The sequence below is a fragment of the Phaethon aethereus genome (assembly GCF_964289735.1).
Source record: "Phaethon aethereus genome assembly, chromosome: 18".
NCBI classification, from domain to species: domain Eukaryota; kingdom Metazoa; phylum Chordata; class Aves; order Phaethontiformes; family Phaethontidae; genus Phaethon; species Phaethon aethereus.
The window spans coordinates 1130742-1154515 of record NC_138594.1 but is presented as its reverse complement, the minus strand read 5'-3'; the positions used below and the strand labels follow the sequence as shown (position 1 = coordinate 1154515).

At 45.3% G+C, this 23774-nt stretch overlaps 1 protein-coding gene across 3 annotated transcripts; it reads left to right on the top strand.

Annotated features, from left to right (window-relative positions):
• Nucleotides 1-483: 483 nt before the first annotated feature.
• On the top strand, nt 484-16587 carry LOC309411364 (myosin heavy chain, skeletal muscle, adult-like; the record flags this gene model as incomplete). 3 transcript variants are annotated; one of them, XM_082007976.1, is made up of 38 exons in its annotated part: nt 484-690; nt 819-962; nt 1055-1211; nt 2781-2808; nt 2907-3018; nt 3112-3204; nt 3330-3393; nt 3484-3582; nt 3689-3792; nt 3874-4012; nt 4680-4798; nt 4916-5065; nt 5859-6029; nt 6373-6682; nt 6827-6894; nt 7654-7741; nt 7837-7954; nt 8555-8678; nt 8765-8901; nt 8994-9249; nt 9960-10202; nt 10412-10588; nt 10674-10819; nt 10907-10997; nt 11086-11475; nt 11627-11753; nt 11933-12051; nt 12594-12790; nt 13193-13376; nt 13463-13628; nt 13801-13925; nt 14080-14388; nt 14489-14692; nt 14962-15087; nt 15183-15353; nt 15442-15546; nt 15690-15785; nt 16432-16587. In XM_082007976.1, the coding sequence occupies 38 exons, from the start codon at nt 484-486 to the stop codon at nt 16585-16587; spliced, it is 5820 nt and encodes a 1939-aa protein (XP_081864102.1). The 3 variants fall into 3 exon arrangements, with proteins under 3 accessions (XP_081864102.1, XP_081864101.1, XP_081864103.1); XM_082007975.1 differs by having other exon boundaries at nt 6373-6700; XM_082007977.1 differs by having other exon boundaries at nt 505-690; nt 6373-6691.
• Nucleotides 16588-23774: the final 7187 nt, after the last annotated feature.

Genomic DNA, 23774 nt, shown 5'->3' with positions numbered 1-23774 from the left:
GAAAAGATTGGGCTGAGCCTGATAAGACATATACAGTGTGAAAGGAAGTAAATTCACTTTCCACAGATCATGGGCCATGAAAGACCTTCCTGGAGACTGATCACTGATAATTAAGGGCAACGGAAAAGATAGATTTGCTTTAGATTTAGTTCTTCAGTATACCAATAGTAAAATGACAAAACACTCACCAGTATAATAATATTGCAAAATTATAAACAATATTAAATATTTTCTTCATAGTTAGAAGATGAAAATTATTTCAACACTCTTTCATTCTCAAGTAGGATGTAAGTATTTAGGTGTTCAAATCAAAACTAGCTTTCAAAAGGCATTATCGAAAATAACATAGCAGTTTAAACACTGGAAAAATGGAAACTGTAAGAGATTTCATCATCAGCACAGAAAACTATTGTCTAACTATTGGAAAGTGTCTTCTTTCCCTCTCAGAGTCTTCTGCCGACGTGTCTTCAGTAAAGTGCAGACATGACAACCCCAGACTCGGAGATGGCTGTCTTTGGGGAGGCGGCCCCTTACCTCCGAAAGTCAGAAAAGGAGAGAATTGAGGCCCAGAACAAGCCTTTTGATGCAAAGTCATCTGTCTTTGTGGCTCATCCTAAAGAATCCTTTGTGAAAGGGACAATCCAGAGCAGGGAATCAGGGAAGGTCACTGTCCAGTCTGAAGCTGGAGAGGTGAGGAAAATGCAAAGCTCGAGAACATAATTTAATTCCTACTCTGGGCTCTTAGCTGACATATATCAGTCTATCTTCCTTGGCAGACCCTGAGCTGACATGCATGTACCTTCCTTTTCCTCTGACAGACCCTGACCGTGAAGGAAGATCAAATCTTCCCCATGAACCCTCCCAAGTACGATAAAATCGAGGACATGGCCATGATGACCCACCTCCACGAACCCGCTGTGCTGTACAACCTCAAAGAGCGTTATGCAGCCTGGATGATCTACGTAAGTACCAGCAGCATCTTCCTTTGGGCAGCTGGGAGGAACTGCTCTGCCAGGCTAAGTGGAAGCCAACGTGCTGTCTCCCTTCCTCGCAGACCTACTCGGGTCTCTTCTGTGTCACTGTCAACCCCTACAAGTGGCTGCCGGTGTACAACCCGGAGGTGGTGTTGGCCTACCGAGGCAAGAAGCGCCAGGAGGCCCCTCCACACATCTTCTCCATCTCTGACAATGCTTATCAGTTCATGTTAAATGGTGAGTTGCTTGATATCCCCTCAAATGATGTTGTAGCGTGCACTTTGGGAAAAATATTCCTTTACTCTGCAGATAATCTTTGAACATATGGAGTCATGTTTACAACATATATGTCAACTGAGTAAACCAGAATGCCCATCTTTAAATGAGATAAATAGCACAGAAAGGACACTGGGAATGTTGTAGAAGGAAGTCTAGAAATTAAGTTTTGCAACTGCAAAATAAAAAGTCTGAGGGAAAGCAGAATTAGCAACGCTATAGAAACGTTCTTGCTCTATCTTAACAAAAGCATGGAATCAAACATTATTAACATAATATCCATATCAGAAAGTAAGAAAGAATTACTATAAATTGAAATTTGAAATCCAAATAAGTGCACTATCAGAGTTTTTTTTAATGTCTTAGAACCCCAGATGATAAGGGATTGTCAGATGAAGGAGACAGACCCTAAAAGGCACGAGATACAATGGACAATGGAAGATTATCAGAATGATTAGCTAAAAAATGGCTATTATGTCTCACGTATAAGATCTGAGATGTACAGAAAATAATGCTACAGAAATTCTCCTTGAGACAGAAGAAAACAAAATGAACCTTAGGAATTACTTGGCAAAAAAAAAAATAGAACTAAAAGAGCAGTAGTTCCATTCCATTAAAAAGTGGAACATTGACATCTTGAATAATGCAGTTAGTTCTAGTTTTCTCACATTAGAAAAAGAGATAGTGGACCTGGAAAATTTCACTGAGGGACAAAATAATATTCATAGGCATGAAATAATTTCAGTATGAATAACAATTAAGGCGGTAAGGACACTTTGATGGCTGGGAAAACTGCAAGTATATATGACAGAAAATTATAACTTCAAGAGTTGTATAGAAATCAAGTGTTACATAGAAAGCAGAATCAGAATTCATTCTTTCCTCCTGTCTAACTTGTGAACAGCTAGGAAGCATCAAAACAACTATCGAAACATTTATAAACAACAAAATTGCATACAACATACTTAAGTCCCAGATATTCTTTATGAAAGAAAATCTTATGTCCTAAAGGTCTATTTCAATGACTAAAGTAAGAAAATGAATTCATGCAAAGTCTACGCAAACCATTACATACCATTCTACTATGCCTGGCTCAAAAATTCCTTGAACCAAGGAGGGCTTATGGTCTGATCTCAGAAGGCTCTTGAGTCCCCAGAAAGTGTCAGTTAATTTTACATTACATGTTTTAGTCACTTTAATCACATTCACATTAAAAAATAGTATTTGGTTTTGGTTCTTTCTTACATACAGAAATATCTATCTTGATTTAAAGAGAATTATCTGTAAAAGAAGCTAGTATATTTTATCTTACATCCATATACAAATAAGACTTAATTTTTCTATTGGGGGAAGTTCCAAAAGTCCAGAAAGGGATAGAGTGCTACATTTCCAGGGCATTTACTTGGGAATTGTCTACCTAGGGTTCCTGTACTCTTAATGAAGCTTCAGTTCAGAGTTAGTTTCTCTCACAGACTTTGATTTCTCTGCAGTTGAGGAGCATTAAGAAAACTCTTTCTGCCTCTTTCACAGATCGCGAGAACCAGTCGATCCTGATCACGTATGTACACTCCCTGCTCAGGTCCCTGCCCGACTGCCAGGTACCAGGGGACCTCCTGCCTGACCACACGCTCTCTGCTTCTCTCTTTGCTTTGATAGTGGAGAATCCGGTGCAGGGAAGACTGTGAACACAAAGCGTGTCATCCAGTACTTTGCAACAATTGCAGCCAGTGGGGATAAGAAGAAGGATGAGCAGTCTGGCAAAATGCAGGTAAATCAATAGGTGCTGGCTTGAATCAACACTTTCCTCTGTCCTTGACATGATTTGTGGAAAGGATAACCAACAATAATTATCATCCTGCAGGGAACGCTTGAGGATCAAATCATCAGCGCCAACCCACTGCTAGAGGCCTTTGGAAACGCCAAGACCGTGAGGAACGACAACTCCTCACGCTTTGTAAGTTGTTGCTTTGGACAAAATCCCTCCTCATATAACAGTAGTGATGGGCTAGTGGTATTCTCACATAAGGAGATGGCAATGAAATGCATCTAGGCTGAAATGCTGCTGCTTCTCCTTAACAGGGCAAATTCATCAGAATCCACTTTGGAGCCACAGGCAAACTGGCTTCTGCCGACATTGAAACTTGTAAGAGACTCCCCTGGCCCGATCCCTTCCTTCGTAAATTCCCACCTCCATGTGCATTCCTGTGCCTGACTCTCCTACCTTCCTTGCCAGATCTGCTGGAGAAGTCCAGAGTCACTTTCCAGCTCAAGGCAGAAAGAAGCTATCACATATTTTATCAGGTCACCTCCAACAAGAAGCCAGAGCTAATAGGTAGGAAGGATCATTATGACTTTTTGAGGGTGATCGTTGAGCAACAGTTCCCTCTGTTACCTGGCTGGCAAAACTGAGCCTGTGTCTTGCCTCTTGCTGCTTTCAGACATGCTCCTCATTACCACCAACCCTTATGATTTCCACTTTGTGAGCCAAGGTGAGGTCACTGTTCCCAGCATTGATGACCAAGAGGAGCTCATGGCTACAGATGTAAGTACGATAAAGAAAATACTTTTAATGAGATTGTTAAAGTTGTTAGGCAACATTTTGACTTCATTATTTTGACTGCAGAGTGCCATTGACATCCTGGGCTTCACTCCTGATGAAAAGACGGCCATCTACAAGCTGACAGGGGGTGTCATGCACTACGGGAACCTGAAGTTCAAGCAGAAGCAACGAGAGGAGCAGGCAGAGCCGGATGGGACAGAAGGTCCTTAGCAACTCATCTTTTAATGAATTAATCAGTTTTGGGAACATATTTTTTTTTAGACAGGACAAAAGTTGTAGCTTAATTAAATGAAAACTAAGTAATATTTCTTTTAGTGTCCATGAAGCTGTTGACCTGATTCTCGGATCCCTGGCCTATCTTACTGAATTTTGCACCTTCAGTTAGCTTTTTGATGGGCTAGTGTCATGCATTTTTCTATTTAGCATAGAGAGGATTTTGACAAGCTTTTTTGAAGTGGCATTTTCCCTAGTTTCATACATAGGCTCTAAAATCAGCTCTGATTTTAGGTAATCAGTAAGGCATGTACTTACTTCTATTGGCAGTGCAGACTGTGGCCTATTTAGAGCTTTCTTAGATCTTGACTAAGATGCCAAGTTGTAATCTTCATGTATTTTTAAAGTGGAAGTTATTTCATTTTATAAATTGATTTAAAATGTTCAAGAAAATGTTTCTATTGATAACTACTTTCAGAAAAATGCCAATACTGGCTTTCACATCCTTCCTATATTCAATATGTTTGCTGTGATACTAAATTAAAAGATTTGCAGTCATGAACTTTGAACATTGGTGTCATGAGACCCATACCCATTGATCAAATTTCAGTCCTTGTCCAATGATTAATTTTTTCTTTGTCTCTCTTATCTTTCAGTTGCTGACAAGGCTGCCTACCTGATGGGCCTGAACTCAGCTGAATTGCTCAAAGCCCTGTGCTATCCCCGAGTCAAGGTTGGGAATGAGTACGTGACCAAAGGTCAAACTGTGGAGCAGGTAGAATAACTGGTTACTAGGAATGAGTGGTTATACCTCAGAATTTCTCTTCAAACAGTTGAAATTTCTTTAAATATCTCTGTGCAGTAACTTTTGTGCATTTCCCCTTTGCTTTAGGTGAACAATGCTGTAGGTGCTCTTGCAAAAGCTGTCTATGAGAGGATGTTCTTGTGGATGGTTGTTCGTATCAACCAACAGCTGGATACCAAGCAACCCAGACAGTACTTCATTGGTGTCCTGGACATTGCTGGCTTTGAGATATTTGATGTAAGGAACAGGGATTTCACAATGGCTTCATGGAAGGGAATGCGTGTTAAGAAAATTCTAAGAATTCTTTCCTGAAGAATCAGAGTTTTTGTAATAAATACAATGATCAAGAGATCTCACTATTAAAGAGATTGGCCTTTTCAACCGTTTGAACTTAACAGGGAAGAAACTAATACCACAGCATGCAAGAATGTTTTGTTAAAACAAAAGAAAAGAGTTTTGTTAAAACAAAAGAAAAGAGGAAGAAATCTGTGACAAAGTTATATGGGCCAAAGGTGTGGAAATTATTGAAAGGGATTAGGAAATGCTCATGCTGTTGGTGAAGGAACCCCAAAAGCTTCCACACAAGCACATGGAAATACCTAAAGCCACTCTCTAAAGAATAGAAAAATATTTGAGTAGCAAATTGAGGCAGTCTTCATGATTGGCGTGTCAGGAGAGATAGAGTCTAGTAATAAATTTGTTTTGATAGGAGAAAGTGTGCTGAAGTTATTTACTAAATTTTCTTTAGAATTAATGGATTGCAAAGGGATAAGGGATAATTATCATAATTAAAGTATACATATTATATGGAATGATAACAAACAAAAAACCCCTCTACATTACAATGTAGAATTAGAAGTCTTTTGTCTCTTCAGAATGCAAGTACAGTCCCACTAAAGGGTTTCTGGGAGAAGAGGTAGGGAAGGGGTCTTGTATTTGCCTGAGAAGGATCAGAAATATACAGGGAAAAGCCTTGTGGTGAAGACTGAACCTTGAAAATGTTGCATCTTTTTTTTTTTACATTTGGCAGTTCAATAGCTTTGAGCAGCTATGCATCAACTTCACCAACGAGAAACTGCAACAGTTCTTCAACCACCACATGTTTGTGCTGGAGCAGGAGGAGTACAAAAAGGAAGGAATTGAATGGACATTCATTGACTTTGGGATGGACCTGGCTGCCTGCATTGAGCTCATTGAGAAGGTATCCTTTCTGTTCAGATGCATTAATGTTGGAATCCTCTAGGTATTGAGGGATACATAAAGAATTTGTTTATGTCCAGATGAAAATGATAAATTTCAGTTATTGAACTGCTCTGTATTTCTGTAATGGTGCCAGCAATGGTTAAAAGTAGTTCCACAAGTAGAGGTGAAACACCAAGGATAAAAAATTATGAACGTCAGTTAATTTTCTGTGACATATTGTCCAGAAAAGAACAGAAACACCCTCAATCTTCTGATTTGTTTCACAGCTTTCTCTCCTAACACTAGCCTCTTTCCAATCAAGGAATCTGTTTCTCCCTCTTGTCTGTTGTAATGTCTTCCAGCCCCTGGGCATCTTCTCCATCCTGGAAGAGGAGTGCATGTTCCCCAAGGCAACTGACACCTCTTTCAAGAACAAGCTCTATGACCAGCATCTCGGCAAATCCAGCAATTTCCAGAAACCCAAGCCTACGAAAGGGAAGGTTGAGGCCCACTTCTCCCTGATACATTATGCTGGTACAGTGGACTACAACATCACTGGCTGGCTGGAGAAGAACAAAGACCCCCTAAATGAAACTGTCATTGGGTTGTACCAGAAATCATCCTTGAAGACACTGGTCTTACTCTTTGCCAACTATGGTGGAGCAGATGCAGGTCAGCTCTGTGAAAATTGTATTTTCAGCATGGGAAAATGTTTACAGTAAATCAAACAGGAAAACCTAAATATTTAAAAATTGTTTTCTCTTCAATGTTCATGATCAATATTTTAATATTGTTTTCCCCTTCTTTCATTTAAAGATGGTGGTGGCAAAAAGGGTGGCAAGAAGAAGGGTTCTTCTTTCCAGACTGTCTCAGCTCTTTTCCGGGTGCGTACTGGTTTCCTTACTTTGTGTCTTTTTACTTGAAAAAAGGAAATTTAAAATGTGAAAAGTTATGTTATAATTCTTGAAGTCCTATAGCAAAAAGATGAAGAAGATTACGTACTATAGGTAAATTTTATGTCCATTTAAATGATGGACTATTCTCTTTTTCAACATGGAATGATGTTCTATCATTAATATATCAAAATGAAAACTCTTTCAAATGGTTGAGGATGTTATAATTCAGATCTTTCTTCATACACGTCTCTTTTTTTATCTTTCAGATATTGCACAGAGTTCAGAATTTATTAGTAAACAGATTTTGGACTTCTGAATATTTTCAGTACTGCTACCATGCACAATTCATAAGTAATGGAGCAGTTCTGAAAAACAGAGAAGCTGGCTTTAAGATTGTATCATCACATATAAAAGCCTAACCAGTATATTGATTCAGGAGGGCAAGTATGGAGAATTGTTCATGACTTTCAAAGCCATGAGTCTCAGAGTATCAAATGAGTTCTATCCCAGTTTTTATAAATAATAAATTATGATGACACAGTAACCAAATTCTATTTCCTTTTATATAGTAATGCTCAACAGCGAAAGATGGATAAAGCCATAAAGCTTTGTACATTGATATGGAAATTTTGCAATCTAGTTTAAATCTGACAAATTAGTAACTCCTTTGCATGGATGAAATACATGCAGCCGCAGGGGTGCAAACCTTTCATTTGTTGATCTAAACTTTACCTTGTAATCTCACAGGAGAATTTAAACAAGTTGATGACAAATCTACGCAGCACTCACCCCCATTTTGTACGGTGCATCATCCCAAATGAAACAAAAACACCTGGTAAGAGGATCCAACAAGAGGAAAATTCAAGCCACAGACACTCTTCTCCTGAGTATTAGGCAATGGGGTAGTCACTAATGATGGTGTTTGTTTAGGTGCCATGGAGCATGAGCTGGTGCTGCATCAGCTGCGGTGCAATGGTGTGCTGGAAGGAATCAGAATTTGCCGGAAGGGATTCCCCAGCAGAGTCCTGTATGCTGACTTCAAACAAAGGTGAGAGTGTTGCACCTTTCTCCCCATTCTTTTCAGTTCCACACCTTCTATGTCCTAAATCACTTAAGTATCACATTTACTACACAGTTTAGTGAACACACAACTGTAATCAAATCACATTACAATAATCTACTACTGGAAAACAATGAGGTAATGTAAAAATTTCCTTCACACATTCACTTCACATTTGAACAATAATATGAGTTTCTACTCAATTTCCTAAAAATGCATCTGAACAGTCTTTAGTAAGGTCTGTCCCTATCAGACATAGTAATCTCTTGCTGAAAATAACCAGCTGAGCTGTTCCTGACAACAAACTGAGTATCCTAACAGAAATATTTTAACAAGGAACTGAGTAGAAATATAAAACTAATTCAGTACCACTTCATGATGATATGACATGGTTGATGATCAGGATTCCCTTGGACTCTGAGTGAACAGTATGAAAAGCTCACTTACACTGTCTTGAAAGAATGCACTGTCCTGAGTACATGACATTACTCAGTCAGACAGTCAGCTGTTGCTGAGAAGGCTGTGGGGTTCAGTAGCAGTGGTGGTTCCAGTAATGCAGATTTCTTCATGTTCTGCTTTCTCCAACAGATACAGAGTACTTAACATAAGTGCTATTCCAGAAGGTCAGTTCATGGATAGCAAGAAGGCTTCTGAGAAGCTTCTGGCATCCATTGATGTGGACCACACCCAGTACAGATTTGGTCACACCAAGGTAGAAACAAGTCCTCTGATCAAACACTATGTGCCTCTGTTACGCACCACCTGAGACTAATGTGCTACAACGTTCCCTGTCTTAAGGTGTTCTTCAAAGCTGGGCTGATAGGTCTGCTGGAGGAGATGAGAGATGAGAAACTAGCACAGATTATGACCATGACACAAGCCAGGTGCAGGGGCTTCCTGATGAGAGTGGAGTATCGGAGAATGGTGGAGAGGAGGTAGACATTTCTCACCAATATATCGTGTTCTATAATTGAGACTAAATTCACCACCAACAGAGTATGCAATAGCCCAGTTAATTTTATTTCAGGGATGCCATATTCTGCATCCAGTACAACGTTCGTGCATTCATGAACGTCAAGCACTGGCCCTGGATGAAGCTGTTCTTCAAGATCAAGCCTTTGCTGAAGAGCGCAGAATCTGAGAAGGAGATGGCCAACATGAAACAAGAGTTTGAGAAAACCAAGGAAGAGCTTGCAAAGTCTGAGGCAAGGAGGAAGGAGCTGGAAGAGAAAATGGTGACCTTACTGCAGGAGAAAAATGACCTGCAGCTCCAAGTACAGGCAGTGAGTATCACCGTCCATTTGTCCCTGGGATAAGAACGTCATACAGCCAGAACACTTCTTAACCTAAGCAGAGAATCACAGGAAGCTGACAAACGATACGTCCCATTCAAACTCAGTTAGGAAAAGGCAGTTTCTTCACACCAAATGAAGTGATCAACTCGTTAGCACTGGAAATGCTAGGCGTGGCCTGGAAAGAAGGCGCAGAGGTAGCTGATGGCAAAGGCAAGAACCCCGTTGGTCTTGCAGCAATTTTGATGCACGTAGAAGAGTGATGCATTTCAATTTAGTTGAAATTATTCTCAGAAATGGAAAAGCCATTACTTCCCAAATATTATGTGTTTCTCAATGAGACAATTAAAAAGAAAAAGCAACTAAATACTTTTTCTGTCAGGAAAAAAGACCCCAAGCCCTTGCTCTGGCTGAAACAAGGCACTGAACTGACCACTGTTCTGTTGTGCTTGCGAGTGCATGAGGTATTCTCATAGGTACCCTCTCGGTGAGGCATTTTTAAGAGACACAAAAAATTTGGATTCAATGCTGATAACAGATGAACAGGTTTCCCAGGAGACAGCTGGCAAGAACGTCCAGCTGCTGGAGTGGAAGGCCCGGTTCAGGCCCCATTTTAACACGTGCCTACTCAGTGGTATAGAAGAAAGAGGGGAGACTCTCTGAAACATTCCAATGCGCAAAACCCTGTGTCTCCCCACCAGGAAGCAGATAGCTTGGCTGATGCTGAGGAAAGATGTGACCAGCTCATCAAAACCAAAATCCAGCTGGAAGCCAAAATTAAGGAGGTGACTGAAAGGGCCGAGGATGAGGAGGAAATTAATGCCGAGCTGACAGCCAAGAAGAGAAAACTGGAGGATGAATGTTCAGAGCTGAAGAAAGATATTGACGACCTCGAGTTAACGTTGGCCAAAGTGGAGAAGGAAAAACATGCCACTGAAAACAAGGTACACACATGGGGAATCACATAAGGGGTCAAAAAATCATTGCTTCTTGGAGGAAAAGAGCCTGTGTCGGCTTTGGAGCATTTGAGCTGGGCCTTGTCTGAGCAGTGAAAGGAAAAATAAAACTCATAGCTCAGCACTGCAAAGTGAAAATTTCACTGAACCAGCAGGCATGTTTTCAATACAGTTTTGACAATTGCTTATATTTGTAGGTGAAAAACCTCACAGAGGAGATGGCAGCCCTGGACGAGACCATTGCCAAGCTGACAAAAGAGAAGAAAGCCCTCCAGGAGGCTCATCAGCAGACCCTGGACGACCTGCAGGCAGAAGAGGACAAAGTCAATACGCTGACCAAAGCTAAGACCAAGCTGGAGCAGCAAGTGGACGATGTAAGCACATGTGCATACAGCAAGAACAGGGCAGGAATGGAGTTAGACCCGGCTGGTAGAACACTGATGGTCTTGCTCTTTTTAGCTGGAAGGGTCCCTGGAGCAAGAGAAGAAGCTGCGCATGGACCTTGAGCGAGCCAAGAGGAAACTCGAAGGAGACCTGAAGCTGGCAAATGACAGCATAATGGATTTGGAAAATGATAAGCAGCAGCTGGATGAGAAACTGAAGAAGTAAGCGTGGCCGTGGGGCACCGGAGTGCTGGGCTGGTGCACTTGTCTTTTTCCTTTGAGCTCTAACGTGCTTTGCTTTGCCCAAAGGAAAGACTTTGAAATCAGCCAGATCCAGAGCAAAATCGAGGATGAGCAAGCCATGGGCATGCAATTACAGAAGAAGATCAAGGAGCTGCAGGCAAGCCTCTGTTCCTTTTCTTCTGCCCTTCAGAAAGACATCAGGTAGGAGGAGGGCATGGGTGTGAAGGGTCCCTGATGTTCCCCAGGCTCGTATTGAGGAGCTGGAGGAGGAAATTGAGGCAGAGCGAACCTCTCGGGCAAAAGCAGAGAAGCATCGGGCCGACCTCTCGAGGGAGCTAGAGGAGATCAGCGAGCGCCTGGAGGAAGCCGGAGGGGCTACCGCGGCTCAGATTGAGATGAACAAGAAGCGTGAGGCAGAATTTCAGAAGATGCGCCGCGACCTCGAAGAGGCCACGCTGCAGCACGAAGCCACGGCTGCCGCCCTGCGGAAGAAGCATGCGGACAGCACAGCTGAGCTTGGGGAGCAGATCGACAACCTGCAGCGAGTGAAGCAGAAGCTGGAGAAGGAGAAGAGTGAGCTGAAGATGGAGATTGACGACTTGGCCAGTAACATGGAGTCTGTCTCCAAAGCCAAGGTACAGAATTGCAGTAGACCATGCTCACAGGGCCAGGATATGGCACACAGGCTAGATCTACCAGCCACATTCTCATAAAAATATCCCTGCTGTGAGGGTACGGCAGAGTCCAGGTGTTCATTTCCTTTCCTTCCTTGTATTTGCTGTCTAGGCAAACCTGGAGAAGATGTGCCGCACTCTGGAAGACCAGCTGAGCGAGATTAAAACCAAAGAGGAGCAGAATCAGCGCATGATCAATGACCTCAATACCCAAAGAGCTCGTCTGCAGACAGAATCAGGTGAGGCATTCTCATTCCTGAGATGCAATGGGAGGATCTGCACACCATGAGCATACCACCGACTACAGAGTGACAACTGGTGTAACCTGTCCAGGACGCTCCTGATTACATGGCTTTACAGGCAGAAACTGTCATGTTATTAATAGTCTAGTTACTTTTTTTCACTTTACCCTTCCCAGGTGAATATTCACGCCAGGTGGAGGAAAAGGATGCTCTGATTTCTCAGCTGTCTAGGGGCAAGCAAGGGTTTACCCAACAGATTGAGGAACTCAAGAGACATCTAGAGGAAGAAACAAAGGTGAGGATGTTTAGTGTAAAAGGATTTGGGGGGGTGCGGGGGGAGATAAAACCATTCTTTCAACAAGCGTAATCACCCCTAAAAGAATCTGGAAAATCTTGACTACAATATTTTATATTTTAAAACCAGGATTGGTCCAGTATTCTTTCCCCAAACACATGCCGTACTGGAGGGAACACCGGTAATGCATATGCCCCAGCTCATAGGCTAGAGAGGGAAAGAAGCGTAATGATTTTGATGCAAGAGGAAGTCATCCACTAGGCTTTTGGGAGATTCGAGTGATAAGAGATTCAGGATTCAGAGAGGGTGCAGACAGGATTCTGAGACAGGATTCAGACACATACGTCAAAACATTTACAGAAGCAGCAGGTTACTGTTCCAGAGCACCTGCCACTAACTCATCCTGATCCTCCAGAACACATTGATGAAGGTTGCATCAGCAGCCAGCTTTGCATTTGCCTAACTAGAGTTTCATTCCAACTCCACTGTCAAGAGGCATCTCAAGAGAAGCGTTCAGGTTACCAATCCCAATGTCCCCACAGGCCAAGAACGCCCTGGCCCACGCCTTGCAGTCTGCTCGCCACGACTGTGACTTGCTCCGGGAACAATATGAGGAGGAGCAGGAAGCCAAGGGGGAGCTGCAGCGTGCCCTGTCCAAGGCCAACAGCGAAGTGGCTCAGTGGAGAACCAAATACGAGACAGATGCTATTCAGCGCACGGAGGAGCTGGAGGAGGCCAAGTATGTGAGAAGTGGGATGTCGAACGGCTGGAGAAGACTGAGACAGTCAAGGGAAACTGGAAATTGGAGTCTCGGAGAGTGGGTTAGGACAGGGCGGGGATGAAGGCATGGATATACTGTCTTTGTGAACAGAGGAGGGAACGGGGGAAGGAAGAGTGTGCTGTGGAAAAGGTGTAGGTTGGAAGGACAAGCCTAGAAAGGCTAAGACAGTCTGAATACTCAGGAGGTGCTAGGACACAGAAGTGACAGACCCTTTAGGCTGCATGCAGTCTTGGAACAGAAAAAACACTGTGAAAAGTGCTAGGCTCAAAGCCCCCAAAGTGCCCAACTCCCTTCTCGTGAACAGTACAAAATTGGCTCCCCTCTAAGCTCTAACCTGGAGCTGTGCTTATCTCATCCTAGGAAGAAGCTGGCACAGCGGCTGCAGGATGCAGAGGAACACGTTGAAGCCGTCAATGCCAAATGTGCTTCCCTGGAAAAGACAAAGCAGAGGCTGCAGAATGAAGTGGAGGACCTGATGATTGACGTGGAGCGATCGAATGCTGCCTGCGCAGCTCTGGATAAGAAGCAGAAGAACTTTGACAAGGTCTTTTGGGCTGCAGCCCTGGGGTTCCTGGGCAGAGCGTGCCCTCCTGCTTGCCACATGCATGCTGAGGTCCTGTTTGTCTTCAGATCCTGGCAGAGTGGAAGCAGAAGTACGAGGAAACGCAGGCTGAGCTGGAAGCGTCCCAGAAGGAGTCTCGCTCTCTCAGCACGGAGCTGTTTAAGATGAAGAACGCCTATGAGGAGTCCCTGGACCACCTGGAAACACTGAAGCGCGAGAACAAGAACCTGCAGCGTAAGTGCCTGGCCCTCTGCTCCTGGCTGGGCTTTCTTACTATCCGCCACTACGTACCGCTCCACATGGGTCTGTGCCTGCAGGTCGGCAAAGATGCTCGTCAACCTGGTGCGGCAGAGCCCTTCCCTTTCTGCTCTGTGCCTGACCATGCCATTGCCCTTTGTTCCCACAGAGGAGATTTCCGACCTCACGGAGCAGATTGCCGAGGGAGGAAAGGCGATTCACGAGCTGGAGAAAGTCAAGAAGCAGATTGAGCAGGAGAAGTCTGAACTCCAAGCCTCCCTGGAGGAAGCTGAGGTACACGCAGCAAATGGTGTCCAGACTGGAAGTATGGGAGTAGCTATCTGCAGGGGTGGCAGGACAGCAAGGCTAGATTTCATGGAGTACTGCATAAGAGATTACTTGGAAAGGAAGCAGTTGTTTAAGTCACTGTTCCTGCTGGCTTGTCCAGGCCTCCCTGGAACATGAAGAGGGGAAGATCCTGCGCCTCCAGCTTGAGCTCAACCAGGTGAAGTCTGAGATTGACAGGAAGATAGCAGAGAAGGATGAGGAGATCGACCAGCTAAAAAGAAACCACCTCAGAATTGTGGAGACCATGCAGAGCACCCTGGACGCTGAGATCAGGAGCAGGAATGAAGCCCTGAGGCTGAAGAAGAAGATGGAAGGAGACCTGAATGAAATGGAGATCCAGCTGAGCCATGCCAACCGCGTGGCGGCAGAGGCACAAAAGAACCTGAGAAACACACAGGCAGTGCTCAAGGTCTGTTCAGCAAAGCTACAGAAAGGGAAAAAATTTCCCTGACATTTTTGGCACCCAAGTGCACACGGCGGCCTTGCAATTTCTCTTGTCCCTTTCACAGGATACCCAGATACACTTGGACGATGCTCTCAGGACACAGGAGGACCTGAAGGAGCAGGTGGCCATGGTGGAGCGCAGAGCAAACCTGCTGCAGGCAGAAGTTGAGGAGCTACGGGCAGCCCTGGAGCAGACGGAGCGTTCGAGGAAAGTGGCTGAGCAGGAGCTTCTGGATGCCACTGAACGTGTGCAGCTCCTCCATACCCAGGTCAGGCACTCTGCTGGGAATTAATCCCATCAACAAGCGGTAGCACAGAATGAGATTGCTATGCATCTCCTAAGTGATGACTATGTAAACACTTGAAGAGCTATGTTGTGATATGGCCAATCTAGCCAGCCACCCATGTCTGGTTTGCTGCTATGGCTCTAAAGAGGACTCTTGCATTAAAGACTTTCCCAGAAAATACTCACGCTTTCAGCTCTTGATGTGCAGGCCTTAGGTCTAACAGTACAAATCATGTCTTTCCTGCTACTCAGAACACCAGCTTGATCAACACCAAGAAGAAGCTGGAAACAGACATTGCCCAAATTCAGGGTGAGATGGAGGATACGATCCAGGAAGCCCGCAATGCTGAAGAGAAGGCCAAGAAGGCCATCACAGATGTGAGTCGGGGGCTCCTTTCACTGCTGATGGTGGATGTATTCTCCCCCAAACTGCCTCCAGCCCCAAAATGGCTTTGGCCCCTTGCTCTCTCCAGGCAGCCATGATGGCAGAAGAGCTGAAGAAGGAGCAGGACACCAGCGCCCACCTGGAGAGGATGAAGAAGAACCTGGACCAGACGGTGAAGGACCTGCAGCACCGTCTGGATGAAGCCGAACAGTTGGCTCTGAAGGGAGGCAAGAAGCAAATCCAGAAGCTGGAGGCCAGAGTGCGTAGGGCTGGTATTTGTGCATGTGAGTGAGCACGTCCCTTGCAGAGGTACCGGGGAAGCTCCAAAGATGGGCTTCTCATTGCAGGTGCGGGAGTTGGAGGGGGAGGTTGATGCTGAGCAGAAGCGCAGCGCCGAAGCCGTGAAGGGTGTGCGCAAGTACGAGAGGAGGGTGAAGGAGCTGACCTACCAGGTAAGGCAGGAGGCCTCCTTGGGCTGACCGAGTTTTCTCACAGCAAGTCAGACTTTGCAGACACCATCCCCAAGGGGAATTGTTAACCTCACGTGTTGGGAAACCAATAATTCACTCTCCTTCCTGCTTACCAACCACCATAGTCTGAGGAAGACCGGAAGAATATTCTCAGGCTCCAGGACCTGGTGGACAAGCTGCAAATGAAGGTGAAATCCTACAAGAGACAAGCTGAGGAGGCTGTAAGTATTGCTTGGAGGATGGGCAGGAGCCACCTTCCATTGGGGCAGCACGCTCCCCGAGATGAGTATGAATACCAGGAAAGGAGCATGAAAGAAACTCCCAAGACACAACAGCCTTGGCCATGCCGTTTTACTGTTGTGGCATGAGGCCTTGCTGAGCTCTGGGCACTCTGCAGCAGTGGGGGATGAAGTGAGGGGAGCTCTGCAGCCTGTTCTATACAGGAGGTCAGAGCAAACAAACCCAGGGCCCACATCCACTGACTGAGAAGTTCATGAATCTCTGCTGCTGACCAACAGCAGAAGGCTTCAGGGTCTTTCTCAACCTAGTAAGTCACACTGATAGTTGGGCAGCAAGCAGTGGGAGAATAAGAACACACATGACAAATCCAAGTGACGAAATAGCTCCCCAAGAGTGGCACAGTACCGCTGGAGTTAGTGACACAGTACCGGTGAGGGTTTTCACAGTGGGGTCGTGAATAAGGGAGGATGAGGAGGCCTGTGTGAGGCTTATGTGTAAGCAGCCGTGGCGGGGTATGGAGATTTGTGCCTTCGCCCCGGGAAGAGCCGCAACCCCGCAAGGCCGAGGTGCAGCAGGAGTGAAACCCCTGCCCTGGGCTCTCACCACCAACTCCCTCTCCCCACACAGGAGGAGCTGTCCAATGTCAACCTCTCCAAGTTCCGCAAGATCCAGCACGAGCTGGAGGAAGCCGAGGAGCGGGCTGACATTGCAGAGTCACAGGTCAACAAGCTCCGAGCAAAGAGCCGGGAGTTTCATGGCAAGAAGATAGAAGAGGAAGAGTGAGGATGTCATGAGGCAGCAAAGTGACCTGAGGGGTGCACAAAATGTGAACCTCTGGGTTGCTTTCTTCTGTCATTAGTCTTTGTAACCATGGCAATGTCTAGAGAATAAAGAACGTAGATTCCTCTGCATACGCACCATGTGCACCAGTTTTCATTTGTTTCTCTTTTTACTGGTTAGGTCTCTATCATCATTAGCTTTTGGGCACAGCTTTGGCTTGTAACTTTTGTGTACCTATGTCACGGTACAGATTTCTGTCACCTAGTCCCTGACTACTTATCCCTTCTTTACTGCTTAGTAACTGGGGCATGAATAGAAATTTTACTTCATAGGAAGAGAAATCAAGAACAAGAATTCCTGAGAGTTACTCCTGCCAGTTCAGCCTTCCTACTGTTCTGTCCCAAACAACATCTTACATTATATTTACTCATACGGCGCCGCAGCACTTTCCAGTTGTGCAGCATGTCAGGTGTGAGCTGCTCCTTTCGCTGGCCACTGTCCAAGGCAGATTTGTGGAGGGCTGATAGCCAACAGAGTTTATGGGTTTTTTGGGAAGCTGACAGAAGGTGGGCCACTGTGTTTGGTTCGTGACTTTAACTAGATAGGGGGACCATATTGACCTGTTGAACATGAAGGATCACAATGTTTCCCAATGAAATAATGCTACTCTAGGCAGAGTAAGGGCAATGTGTGATACCTAAGAAACGCAGAAGACTTTCATGACACTGAGCAAACAGTGCCATTAAATAGCATACAAAATTCAGTACAGTTAAAACCACAAAACTATATGCGTGGGGGAGCATAATGCAGCGTCACATATAAAAAGATGGATTGTGAGCTGACAATTACCCGTCAGGAGCAGGGTCTTCCACATGTGCTGCATAACTGTGTGCAAATACCCACCCACTTCTCAGCAGTGGTCGCAAAAGGGAAAGCAAAAAGAGACAAATTGAATTTGCAAGGAATTATGATTCCAAAGGCAGTAAAGTTGATCGGACGCATGGAGGGGCTTCCATAGGAGGACCAATTAAACAAACCCAGAGACTTAAGGTAGGAAAGGAGAGAAGTGAGTGAACAGAGCTATGAAATCAGCACAGTGTGGAGAGGCTTGTCAGGGATCAATGTTCTAACTGGCTCTGGCATTAAAAGAAACGGGAGAGTGCAGAGGGCGGAAGGTGGAGGACCGTGTGTGTGTGTTTGTGTATTTGTGAGTGTGTGTGTATAAATCAAACGAAACTACCTGAAGGCAAGGTATTCAAACCCAAAAAGATGTGTGGGCTCTCCACAAAGTATGCAGTTAAGCTGCAGAACTCCTTGTCACTGCGAATTAAAGGATTACATGGATTGAAAAGAGACTTGGACCTGTTCATGGAGAAGAAATCTACCAGAATTTACCAACTGCGCAGAAACCCTGTCCATGGTGCAAAAGCTCAAAGCTGTATTAGAAAGAGAGAGATTCAGAGAGCACTTGAGGGTAACAGCTGTCGCAACCTGGGAGAATGGAGGGCATCCTCCATTCCAAATCCATTTTGTGGGTAGAAAATGAGGCTGCCAGTCATAACACAGCCACCAAAGGAGGTAGCTCAAGGAGACACAGGTATAAACAAATAGTTGTTGACTCCCACTGTTTTTATGCAAGACATGTTTGGATTGCCACAGTAACAGCACTACTGGACCTCCCTAGGGAAGCTGGTAGAAATACAGTCTAGCACACAGGAAGGCTTTGGAATCAGTGCCCAAAGAGGTAAAGTTCAAGCTCAGCCAATGTGTGAGGCCGAGAGCAGTGTGGGGTCATGGGATGGCTCTGCTCTGAGACCCTGTGAGTCACCCTGCAAGATGCTGGCTAACTGGAGGCCCTTCTCAGGGAGCTCACGAGGCTGATCTGGGAAGAAGGCAGTATACAACTACGCTGTCTGGCAAAGCAGTGACCAAGTAAAGTGGCCATTGCAGCTTGAGCTGGAGAGGATATGAGATACATTTTCCCAAATCTCCTTGCTTAGAGCTTGAACAGTGTCCTCATCTCTCGGGTTAAACTCAGACCTTGCCGAGTACAAGCCTCATGGAGAGAAAGGTGTGTCCCCAGCAGCCTTTAGTGCAGTGAGCAGGGAATTTCATCAGGACAAGGGATGCAAGCATGGTGAGAGCATCCTGACACTATGGCTGCTGGCTATCTGGTGGCACGTTGATATCATTGCTTCATTTCTGACCCATTTCCTTCCCTGCTCTTACCCAAGAGAAGGTGAGCTCTCCTCCTCACCTGCCCTGTAGCAGGAGCCCTGCAGTTGCTTTGACGGGTGATGGAAAGGGCATTCAGAAGGTCACCTTCTCAGCCAGGAAGCACTGCTCAGCAGCGATTGCTTCCAGAGACGTTAGCTGAGAACATGGGAGGAGTCCCAGTAACTGTGCAACTGGGACACTCATTCAAGTGCAGGCCAACTTCAAATGACAGGTCTGTCCGACCAGCCAGTCTGCTTATCTTTCCAGTTAGACAATCTGGTCCTTCTCCACTGAGACGCTCAGTCTTTTTCAGGCTGCAGAAAACCATGTGAGAGCGTTCATCACCGGATAGAGAAGGCACAACCAATAGAAAAAGCTGCGAATCAACCCCTCTAAAGGAAAGATGCATTCAATTCCCCTTTTCCTGCTGTGAGGTCAGGGAAGACCTGCAGAAATCGGTTGCTGAGTGGAGAAGCAGCATGAGGAGATGGCAAAAGGTTATCCCGGTCTCTTCATGGGTATCCTGAGGTAAGATATATCTTAACCAGACAACCCACGAACACCTACATGGCATAGACATGGTATGCTAGGCATGGAGAAAGCATATTTAATTCCACATGACTCAATGCCCATCAGCAGAATAAACAGGCTTCTTAATGAGGAAACTGTGTCCGTACCATATGCAGGCGCCAGCATTCAGCCATGTCTTAGCGGAAGGGTAGGGAAGAGGAGTTTTCCTCCGAAGGATTAGGGTGTTGGCATTTCTGTTCAGCTTGGGCAAGGGTTCCTGGACGTTCTCCTTTTACACAGAGGACTGCTGTCTGAAGCAACACGGCTGAAGTAGGGGCTGGGCATTCCCTGTCAGACTGCCCTGGTGACTGCTCTGGTGACGTCTCAGCACACCTAACAAATAATTGCAGCAAAACTGACACCACCATTTGAAAGCGGCACTTCTTACAGTGGATGTTTCAAACATCCTTTGTCTCTGCTCATGCTGGAAGAGCTTTTGCTTCACCTCTAAGCATCTTGGGTTCAGTGCTGAACACATGCAATCCCTACCCGTTACTGAATGGAGGTTTACGATATCTTTACTTCTTCACCTAAAAAGTGCCAACCATACAACATCACCCACGAGAGACACCATCACATTAACTCTGTGAGTAGAAAATCCACTCTGTGAAACAAATTAAATACTAGGAAGGAAGGGAGGGAGGAAGGGAGGGAGGGAGGGAGGGAGGAAGGAAGGAAGGAAGGAAGGAAGGAAGGAAAGAAGGAAGGAAGGAAGGAAGGAAGGAAGGAAGGAAGGAAGGAAGGAAGGAAGGAAGGAAGGAAGGAAGGAAGGAAGGAAGGAAGGAAGGAAGGAAGGAAGGAAGGAAGGAAGGAAGGAAGGAAGGAAGGAAGGAAGGAAGGAAGGAAGGAAGGAAGGAAGGAAGGAAGGAAGGAAGGAAGAAGGGAGGAAGGGAGGAAGGAAGGAAGGAAGGAATTGTGGATGCGTTGGTTACACACTGACATCTCACCTCTGATGTAGCTCCCACTTCAGCAACCAACATTCTCTAGCAAGTCGGCCTTGCTACACATATAGGCTGAAGCTAGATCTTCCATGTCACTTGATCCACTGGTGATTCACAGGGCGCACCGATCCCTACAGACATACTCTGCTAATCCAGACAGCATGGCTGATAATGCCTCCAGCGTGCTGCAAATCCCACAGGCACTGCTTTTTCAGTTATCTTTGCGTGCTTTCAATAATATTCCCCACTGTTACTTGATCAATAGCAGTCACCTGCCAAGGTATGTTTTGCTCCACCACAGGAAACACAGCCCACACACCTGCAAATACTTTATGTTAACCTCCATTCGTTGTACCTGGGGAGTAAGGTATCAATGCAGAGCTATTAATGGACAGAGGTCAACTTCTGTCCTGAGCACAGAAATTCCGAATAGAGCTCCATTGCAACTGCAGTTGCTTCTTCAAGAGGTAGCCAGCGCATACATTCACGCTGTGGATTTGTAGCTACTGCTACCTTTTGACCAGAGAAGCGTTCTGTCAAAGGACGGCCTCCTCCAACACCTTCCGGCTACATGCACCGTTAGGTGGGACAGTCTGTTGTGCGGAACATTTCTTGTGCACCCTGAGCAGTCAGGCAGCCTTCTGCAGCTTCCTTTCTGGGTTCTCCTTCACAGATCTCCTAGTCTTCTTCTCACCTACAAATTGTCTTCTCTTGCAGTATTTTTCCGTCTAAACCTGAATGGAAGTCAGCTCATTACCTCTCCTTGGCTCACGTGACACATACAAGAATTCTCTTGGAATTATTTTCATCCTTGGAATTACTCTTATTGCTTAAATAGAGTAATAAAAAGGATACTGGGACCTACCTGCCAGGCAGCCCCATGTCAGTGACTGGTAAGATCATGGAACAGACCTTCCTGGAAGTTATGTCAAAGTTTATGAAACACAGGGAGGTGATTAGAGATGACCAGCATGGCTCCACCAAGAGCAAATTATGCCTGACTGCGGTGGAGTGACTGCATCAGTGTAGAAAGGAAGAGCGGCTGATGTCATCCACCTGCACTTCTGCAAGGCCTTGGACATGGTCCCCCACAACATTCTTGCCACTAAATCAGAGAGTTATGGTTTTGATGCATGGACTGTTAGGTGGATAAGGAATTGGCTGGATGGCTGCATCCAAGCCGTTACAGTCAAAGGCTCAGTGTCCAAATGGAAACCAATGGTGTCCCTCAAGGGTCTGTACTGGAATCAACACTCTTGAATATCTTCATTAGTGACATCCACAGTAGGATTGAGTGCCCGCTCAGCAAGTTTGCAGACGACAGCCAGCTGAGTGGTGCAATTGATACCCCAGTGGGAAGTGATGCCATCCAGAGCAACCTGGATGGGCTTGAAGAGTGGGTCCCATGTGAACCTGATGAAGTTCTACAAGACCAAGTGCAAGGTCCTGCACCTGGGTCAGGGCAATCCCCACTATCTGTATATACTGGGGGATGACTGGATCAAGAGCAGCCCTGCAGGGAGAGGTGATTCTCCCCTTCTACTCTGCTCTCATGAGACCTCACCTGCAGTACTGTATCCAGCTCTTGGGCCCCCAGTACAAGAAACACATGGACCGGTTTGAGCAGGTGCAGAGGAGGGCCACAAGAATGATCCAAGGACTGGAACACCTCTCCTGTGAAGAAAGGCTGAGAGAGTGGGGCCTGTTCAGCCTGGAGATGAGAAGGCTCTGAGGAGACCACTTTGCGGACTTTCAAGATATAAAGGAGGCTTATAAGAAAAATGGAGAAAGACTTTTTACCAAGGCCTGTAGTGGCAGGACAAGGGGCAAATGTTTTAAACTGAAGAGGGTAGGTTCTTATTGGGTATAAGGAAGACATTTTATAAGATGAGGCTGGTGAGACACTGGAACAGATTGGCCCTAGAATTTGGGCACACGCCATCATTGGCAGTGTTCAAGCTCAGGTTGGATGGGTCTTTGAGCAACCTTGATCTAGTCAAAGATAACCCTGCCCACAGCAGGGGTGCTGCTGATGATATGTTCACGACAAACTAGATGATATGTTTAAGGTCACTTCCAACCCAAACCATTCCATGATTCTATGATTCTATCCTCTAAGTTCTGCAAGTCCATTGGACTCAGGGATTGCCCAGAGAAGCAGGACTTCAGATGCATCTCTCTGCTCAGCGTTCCTGTTTCTTCTGAGCAGGGTACAGGGTGTTTCCATCAGCCTCCCCACGCCCTGCACAGGGGGCCCAGCGGTGAGCTCTGCGTTTGAACTCCAGAACAGTGGGTGCTGCAGTGCCAGAGTCCTCCTTGGAACAAGCTCTTCATGCACAGGCCAGTGCTTGATGCTGGATATTACCTTGGATCACAGGCATCATTTTTCTGACCTTGCTCCTCTGCTATTCACCGAGCTTTATCCACTGAGCTCTTTTAATAACCAAAATGCCAATGTCCAGAAGAAGAGCGTGTTTAGATCTAGACAGTATTTAAAGCAGCTCAAGTGACAGTGCCCTTTTCCTAGAACAAGATCAGTCACTCTCCAGGACTACCGGCAAATGCCTCCTTTCTCAGAATATCAGCTTTGTACAGGACTGCCTGCCACCTCTCATGCTCTGATAGAGGCAGCACTGTGTTGATAGCTTTTGTGTCTGGCACTGTATGGATGTGTAAGTGTGCAAGGTTTTGTGACGGGGTGGGAGTGCTGGACTGAGGATGTATCAGAGTACCGAGGATCTCGGACTGTATGCTCGGTGTGTGATTGTGTGTAGAATTGTGTTTGGGTAGAGGGGTGTTTTTTTTGGAGCTGTACATAGTGAAGGGCTACAGGGACCTCCCCTGCTTCCTGACTTGGTTGAGGGCATTGCTTGATGTATATTGACAGTGGGTACATATCAGTATCAGGCTTAAGCTGTTTAGAAGGTTACTCTGCATTTTTGGCTCTATTATGATCTTAAAAATCTATACTAAAGGTGTAGGTATGGTAAAAATTTTGTTAATTATTTTAGTGCTAGTCACTAAATATTACATATTTAAGCTTACTCAGCTTTTTACCTAATGCATTTTTGTGTGCACTCTATCTTTCAACAGAATGTTCAGAAAAATGTTATAATTGTTTTTTTGTCTTGGGCTACATCTCAGTTCCCAATAATGTTGTATGCAGGAATTTGGACTGTAACACATTTTGTTTCTCTTGTTTCAGATATTAGATGAACATAAGAGTTAAATTCATTTAACAAGAAGAATTTACCCTTTTTTCACACAGTTTATCTACTGCCCTTAATGCATTTCTTCATTAGCCTCAGAACATCATGTGGAAAATAATAATCTTAACTGCACAGTGTAACTGGAAGAGTTGCAGCACAGACATGCAATGAAAATCTGCCTTGAGTCCAGGAGGAAATCACTGGAAAAGCATCAATAGAATCCATAAGTCCTACATCCAAGTTCTCCAAGTGC